At 51.2% G+C, this 7458-nt stretch overlaps 1 protein-coding gene across 1 annotated transcript in view; it reads right to left on the bottom strand.

The window, feature by feature from the left end:
* Nucleotides 1-388: 388 nt before the first annotated feature.
* Nucleotides 389-7458, bottom strand: part of TBATA (thymus, brain and testes associated) — a 77584-nt gene continuing 70514 nt past the window's right edge. The window contains exons 8-12 of the mRNA XM_006889040.1: nucleotides 5861-6037; nucleotides 3931-4012; nucleotides 3055-3199; nucleotides 1847-1899; nucleotides 389-474 (exon numbers count right to left, since the gene is read on the bottom strand). Coding sequence (XP_006889102.1) covers nucleotides 389-474; nucleotides 1847-1899; nucleotides 3055-3199; nucleotides 3931-4012; nucleotides 5861-6037 — 543 coding nt within the window. The remainder of the gene's footprint in view (nucleotides 475-1846; nucleotides 1900-3054; nucleotides 3200-3930; nucleotides 4013-5860; nucleotides 6038-7458) is intronic.

The raw sequence follows: 7458 nt of genomic DNA, 5'->3' as shown, positions 1-7458 counted from the left end.
CTGTGCATTCACAGACCTGTGCTCTAACTTACCCAGAATCCTGTGTGTTGGCTTCAGGAGGGCAGGGCCCCTTCTCCAGTTTCCTCAACTAACCTCTGCCCCTGACCTTCCAGAATATAAAAGGGAGGCCCGAGGATGCCACAGTAGGGTTGGGGCTTGCTCCAAGGGAGTGTGGATGGCTCAGCGCAGGCCATCCCTTCCTCTGGAATAAACACAAGCCAACTATTTGTCAGAGGGCAGTACTGCCCTCTCAAAAGGAGGGTAGCATTTTATTTAATAGACTGTATGTGGTAGGAAAACAGATACTTCTTTTCAGGTGGTAGAGGCAGATGCACACTTGTCTTAGGGGGCAGCTCTTGTGACTGACAGATAAAGCCAGGGAGACACTTCAGCTCTCTGCTTCTGAGCCGGAAGCTTTCTCTTCGGAATTTTGGCTTGAGTGTACCCGAAGAACTTGTGCTGTCCCGATGCTCTCTAGGGGGAAAGGAAAGGAGAAATCACAAGCAGGAGAGAGTCAGGAGAGGGGCCAGGCCCTACTTGGGAGCTGCCTGGGGCCAGCTGACCTCTCCTCCCTGCAAGCCCACCGCAGATGTCTGAGAACAGAGGGAGGAGGACTGGTTCTAATCAGCTTCTCTTTGGCTTCTGCTGGTAGGCCAGATCAAGCCACTCCCCTCCCCTGAGCCCCACTATCGCCTTCTCTCAATAGGGTCCCAAGTATCGATGAAGTGACTGCTTTCTGCCAGACAGATACCCAGATGAGCATACAGGTCCCTGGGCTACCTGCCTTACAGTCTAGTGCAAGTGGACCACATACAACTTGGCTAGCTGTCCACTACCTTCTGGTTAGTCCTGGGTGCCACAAACAATTAAGTGCTTGACTGCTAGGTGAAAGGTTAGCAGTTAAACCTACTCAAGAGATCTTGAAGCCAGGGCCGGTGACCTGCTACTGAAAGACCACAGCCTTGAAACCCTACAAAACACAGGTCAACTCTGTTCACAGAGTCATCCTGTCAGAATCTCCATACCACCACCACCACTGTTGTCATCTCCACCATCACCATCACCCCCACCCACCATTATCACCATCACCACCATCACCATCATCAACTCCACCATCGTCATAACAACCATCACCCTCATCACCACCACCACCACCATCACCATCATCACCACCATCAGTACCACCACACTCACCACACCACCACCATCACTAACATCACCACCAACACCAAAACTCTCCTTGGCTACAACACAGCCCTGTCCCTGATAATGTCCTCAGGCTCACTCCAATGTCCTGTTTGTCAGTCTCCATTGCACTCATAGTGCCATAGATAGCCTCTGCCATCAAGCTTAGCTTTTAACTCTTCACTTCCACAAGGCCCTGGCCCCTAGCCCCTGGCCTCTGGCCCCTGGCTCCTGGTTCTTCCACAAGCACCCAGTCTTGTGTGACTTTTCCTTAAAGGGCTTCTGCTTGAGTATGGTGGTCCAGGAGTCCATTCCCTACTCTACTGGCCCTCTTCCCATCTCTTACACCACCCTGCTCTATCTCCTAGTTCCTATTGCCCTCAGCTTATGTTCTCCTGTTTTGTCTGCATTTCTCCTCACTAGAATGCAAACTCCAGGCAGCAGAGACTTGTCTGAATGTGTCCCAGTGATTTTTTAGAGCCCAGTACATGGTAAGTATTAAACCATTATCTGTTGAGTGAATGAACAGTGTACAAATGATTGGATAAGCAAAGCCAGCAGCTTCCTTGTGCAGAGACCCATCTCTTGCTTTGACTGTGCTGAGGAATCTCACCATGAGGGGCCTCAGGGATCTCCAGGTGGATCACTGACAAAAGCGTACCTGGCTTTTCTCTTTCCGGAGTAGGTGGAGTCTTCATCTTCTTCAGGGATTGACTAGAATCAAATGCCAAAGAGAGGTTATGGAGGGGAGACTGGAACGAACTCAGTAAAGAGCAGGTGAGGAAGAGGATGCAGTCATTTGTCTGGGGAGAGGCCAGAGCAGCCCTCCTAGAGGGCCCTAAAGTACTGTCCATGCCTGTCATTAGATGGACTTTCCAACTCGTCCCAAGGAACATTCAGGCAGCTTTAACTTTGTTGCCTATCTCAGCCACATGGAACCAAGGACCTGAAGTCCCTGGAGCTGTAAGGGGAATCCCTATGCTCAGCCCTGCCTGTTATTGGTCTACTGCACATGAATTCATAGGAATCGGCATATGACAAGTTTGTATGGTGACTCAGAAACAACAGCTTTAGAATCAGGTTGTCCAAGTCCATGTCCCAGTTCTGTTGCTGACCTGCCACTTTGGGCAGGTCAGTTTCTCATTTGTAAAAACAGCTGCAATACTGTGTCATTTGATTGTTGTGTGGAAACTAGAAAGATGTGAAAAGCCAGGTCGTGTCAGGCAAGCCCAGCGAGCGCAAACAAGTGGCAAATTTGGTGCTGACACTGTGTCCACAGCTGGCTTCGTCAGGCAATCTCCCTTTCTGCAGTTTATAACTGCTTTCTCTTCTAGGCTTCCAACACCCACAGAAAGGAACATCTGTCTGCCCTGTGATAGCCTTAGTTCTCTCCATGTGTCTGCACACAGACCAAGGTTTCAGGAGGACTAGAGTCAAGAATGGTGAAACTTCGTTTCATGTATTTTGGGCATGTTATCAGGATGTGCCAGTCCTTTGAAAAAGAAATCATGCTGGGAAAGGTAGAGAGTCAGAGGGGAAAAAGGAAAACCCTCAATAAGATGAATTGACACAGTGACTGTAACAATGGACTCAAACATGTCAGAGATTGTGAGGATGGCACAGGACAGGGCAAGGCTCAGATCAGTTGTTCAAAGGCTCTTTATGAATTGTAGTTAATTTGACAGCACCAATAACAGACATGTCTAATCCGACCCCTGTGTTGCTACCAGAGCAGCGCTGAGTCTGACCCGGTCTAGGAAGACTTCCAGAAATATGATGAGTCTGGTGCCACCACTCTCCGGGCCTCAGTGGCCTCACCCGGAAGCAGCTCTTGGAAAAGAAGGGCAGATGAAAGAATATGAAGCCTACCTGTAATACATCTGCTGCTTTTCCTGGGCTAGTTCCTGGACTTCTTGAAGCTGAAGCAAAAGCTTTTCTGCCGGGATGGAAATGAGGGGCTTGGGGAGAACCTGAGCCATGGCTGTCTGCAGGAGCGCCAGTGCCAGGTCCTTCTCTGTAAGCACAATCCCAGGCAAGAGTCCTCAGAGCAGGACCCCTGAGGAGCCCCCCTCCCCCCCACCCCCCGCCGGCACTCCTGGATGGGGCTGGGAGCCTCCAGGCTCTTCTGCTCCATTTGTTCGAGAGCAGCTTTCTCTAACCCTCTTATATTTGCCATAGATCCTTACTCGATTCTACTCCCTACCCCTAGGCAGACAGAATCCTATCCTCTACACCTCTCTTTCAGCAAAGAATTAAATGCATATGCCCTTCCCCTCCTGGGACGCCATCAACCCTCCTCATTTCTTCACTCCACAGGAAGCTTTCCCCGCTGAGTTGCCCTCACTTTCCCTACTTGCCCCTCTACCACCACCCCCTGCGTCCTGTACAAGTATTGGATCCACTGCATACACACATGTGTTCTTAAGGGGTGTGTGTGTGTGTGTATCCATGTGTCCTACAGTGATGTGAGAGTCAGAAATAATGGCTCTTAGATTCCTCCCTCTCAGCTGCCCAGTGGGCTCAGCATGAAGAGGGGGATCCCCTCAAAGGACAGGGGGTCACAGAAAGTCTGCTAAGGAACAGAGAAGAGACAGCAGGGCTGTGGTAGCTGGTGAGCATTAGTGTAGAGATCCAGAGAAAGAGAAGAGACCCAGACTTCCTCGGTGGGAGCTGAGTAACATGGGAGCCCCACTGGAACCAGAGAGAAGAATGGGTCCTCGGAGACCTCCGTGGCTGTGTCCTCACCCTTTTGGGGAGCGGAGAGTAGCCAGGACTGGATGGCACTCAGCGAGTCTGTCTGTAAGATCTGTGAGAGCAGTTCCAAAATCTGCGGGTGGAGGAGGGTGTGGTCAGTGGACTGATGAGGTGCAGCCAGGACTCAGGTAAACCTGGCTTCAGGGGATACAAGGGCTTCCCCCCATCAACGCCCCCCCCCCCAAGAGCCATATGTTCTATTCCTCCCTCCCTCTGCAGGGACTTAAGTACTTTTTCAGAGGGCTGTTTCTCCCAGCAGCCTTTAGAGCTAATTCTTGACCTCCCACCAGACAGATGAAGGGTAGAGGTCCCCAAAACGGAAGACCTGGTGCAGGGAGCCTGTGGCACAATCAGCATCAAAAGCAGATACATGGGCCCTTCATCCCTTCCCTGGGGTCCCTCAATGGGAAGGCAAAGTCAGAGCTGGACAGACAGCCCTTCGCCTCAGAGACGCACCGAATCCCAGATGCCCTGGTTCTTGATATTTGGATTTCAAGAGCCCCATGGTTTTCCCCACCACGAAGCTCCCCAAATCTGCAAGTGTTGGCAGAGAAGCGGGGCTGTCCTGAAGGTGAAGGTGGATCAGCTTTTCACACAGCTTGGCTGGGGGGGCCTTCCTGCCGGTGATTGGACGTTCTGGGCTCCAGGCCACCTTTTTAGCCTTTGGCATCTTTGCTACTTCTCGGCCCATTTCCCCCCAAGCTCGCCTGTCAGGGATCATGTAGAAAAGGCCCAGCTGTGTCTTGGGTGGGCTGCGGAGGCTCCCTAGGCCAGTCTGCTGCTGGTGGCAGTGACTATGGCTGGCCAAGCTGAGAAGCCTCGGTGGGAGGTGGAAACCCTGGAGTCCTAGGAGAATAGGGTCCTTTTAGTACTTGGCAGCTAGGCCTTATGACCCAGAGGAGCTTCTCTGTCCCCAGGAGGTCTGCCATGTGCCTCCTTGTGTTCCCCTCCCTCTCCCCCTCCAGATGTCCACCCTCTGCAGTAATCGATCCTGGGGTACCCCTGGGCCCTTCTCCACTCTCCAAATCCAACTTACCTGCCCTGTGCCCCCTCCCCACAGGACCCAGGAATCTAATTTCAGGCAAGGTGAGGCCGCCCTATGGTGGAGAAGGTAGTGTTCTAGTCTCAGCTACACTGTTTTATCTGGATGACCAGGGCCAAGAGCGTCACCTAGCAGGGCCTCGGCCTCCCCCTCAGTGGTGTGGAGATCCCAGACCCTGCCTGCTCTATCCACTCCACGGTGCAGTTTTCCGTCTCCAAACAGACCTCATGCCTGAAGGCACCAGACCCCAGGAAGGGGTTGCGATGCTGGTTCTATGTCTGAGCTTCCCTGGAGAATGAATGTGTGTGCGTTTTAACAGGGACCTTTGATCTCACCTTCAGGGCCACCCTGGCTTTAATGCCTTAACTTGTGGTAAGGGGCAATGGACTAATTTGAGCCTTTGATGAGGGACTTTGAACATGGAGGAGGCCTGATGAGGTCCCTCAGAGCGTGGGGGCACAAGACGAGCACTGGTCTTGCAGAGGCATGGGGTGCAGCATAGCATTGTGAGTGCACGTTGTGAGGCAGGGCACTAGTCCACCTTTTCGCTCCTTTCCCGAGATCGTCAAATATCAGAGCCGCAGCAGACTTTGGCCAATCAGGCATTCATGAAGGGGAGTTTGTATAGATTAGGAAGCCAAGGGCCAGAAAGAGGACAGGACTTACACAGAAAGGAGACTGCAAGCAAAGGATTGGAGCGTAGACCCCTGACTTCCAAGTCTGGGGGGTTTTGAGCCTTAAAAAAAACCTTAGGGGGAGTTCCCCTGGGAGAGGTCACACCTGCAAGCAGTTTGTAGGAGTCCTGGGTGTGAGAGTTGAGACCAGGAACCATCCTTGTGTCCGGAGGGCCCACAGTCTCCAGCCTTCCTCATGTCTCACCAGCAGTTCCTGGTTCTGCAGAGCGAGGCTCTGGGCTCCCCGGCCTGGGCCTGCAGGGTGGCTGTGCTGGCTTTGGTGGGAGCTACGGCGGGTCATAGCCCTTGTGGAAGCTGGGATGATCCTCCCAGTCTCAGCCGAGTACTTTGCACCCTGCTCTCGTTGTGGCTCCTCCTTTTCCTGGGAGGAAAGTGGACAGAGATTCAGGAACAGAATGAGGAGTTCAGGTCCCATGTCCTGGGGATCCTGCTGACTCTCCTTCCACAGTGTCGCCCACCTTCCGCCTTCCTGGACTCCGTAGCACAGCACTGCCAAGACCCTGGGGAGTATTTCCAGCTACACCATCTCATCTGACACTTCCTCCACATTCACCTCCACCTCCACTGCTTCAGCAGCCCTGCCCCTGCCCTAGTGGAGAATCCTTCTATTAGAACCAACCACCCACAGGTCAATTTCGACTCATGGTAACTCTAAGTGTGTGTGCCAAAGTGGAACTGTGCTCAATAGGGTGGTGGTTGTTGTTGTTGTTGTTGTGTACTGTAGAGTCAGAACTGACCCATAGCTGACTCTCCAGTGGGTTTTCAGAAATAATTAATCACATGGAAGGAGATTGCCCATCCTTCTCCCACAGAGCATCTGGTAGCCTTGAACCATGTGCCTCTGGGATTGAAGAGCAGTTTCTTGCCACTAGGCCACATTATTCTGGAAGTAGATCTCTGGAACTTTCTAGTAAGGCACTTCTCGGTGAACTGTTGTTATGTAATGTCAAGTTAGAACCAATTCATAACTGACCTTCCAGTGTGTTTTCAGAGGCTGTAAAATGCACAGAAGATTTCCCTGTTTCTCTCACAGAGAAGCTGGTTGAATCAAACTCACGCCTTTGGGTTGGTAACACAACTCCTTGTCTCTAAACCACTTCTTGTTAAGTGCTGTCAAGTCACTTGCAATTCATAGCAATCCTATGTACAATAGCTCTAAATTCTTCTACTAGCACCTCTAAACTCACAGGTGGCAGTCAAATGCATTAATTATTTGCATCTTCCGTTATATGAAACAGGAAGCTCTGGTGACCTAGCTGTAAAAAGCTGCACTACAATCCTGAAGACACACAGTTCAAAACCACCAGCCACTCCACAGGCAAAAGATGGGCAATCTCCTGTGCAATTGAACTGCCTCCAAAAACCGACCAGAGGATCAGCTATGGGTTGGCTCAGCCTCAAGGACACACAACAATACTATATAAAACAAACAAACAAAACCCCAAAGACCATTGCTATCAAATTGATCCTAACTCATACCGAATCTGTAGGATAGAGCAGAATTGCCCCATAAAGTTTTGGAGACTGTTTTGTGCTGCAATCCCAAAGGCACACAGTTCAAATCCACCAGCTGCCGCACCAGAGAAGGATGGGCAATATTCACCCGAGTGATTAACTGCCTCTGAAAAGCCACTGGAGAACCAGCTATGAGTCGATAGCACACAACAACAACAATCACTATAGAATGGAACCCTCCCAGATTCATTCTATGAAGCAAACATATCTTTGATACCAAAGCCAGGAAAAGACACCACCAAAATAGAAAACTATAGGCCAATATCT

Source organism: Elephantulus edwardii, unplaced genomic scaffold (genome assembly GCF_000299155.1).
Source record: "Elephantulus edwardii isolate Elephantulus edwardi_28Jun2011 unplaced genomic scaffold, EleEdw1.0 scaffold00074, whole genome shotgun sequence".
NCBI lineage: Eukaryota > Metazoa > Chordata > Mammalia > Macroscelidea > Macroscelididae > Elephantulus > Elephantulus edwardii.
This window is presented reverse-complemented; position numbering and strand designations above follow the sequence as displayed.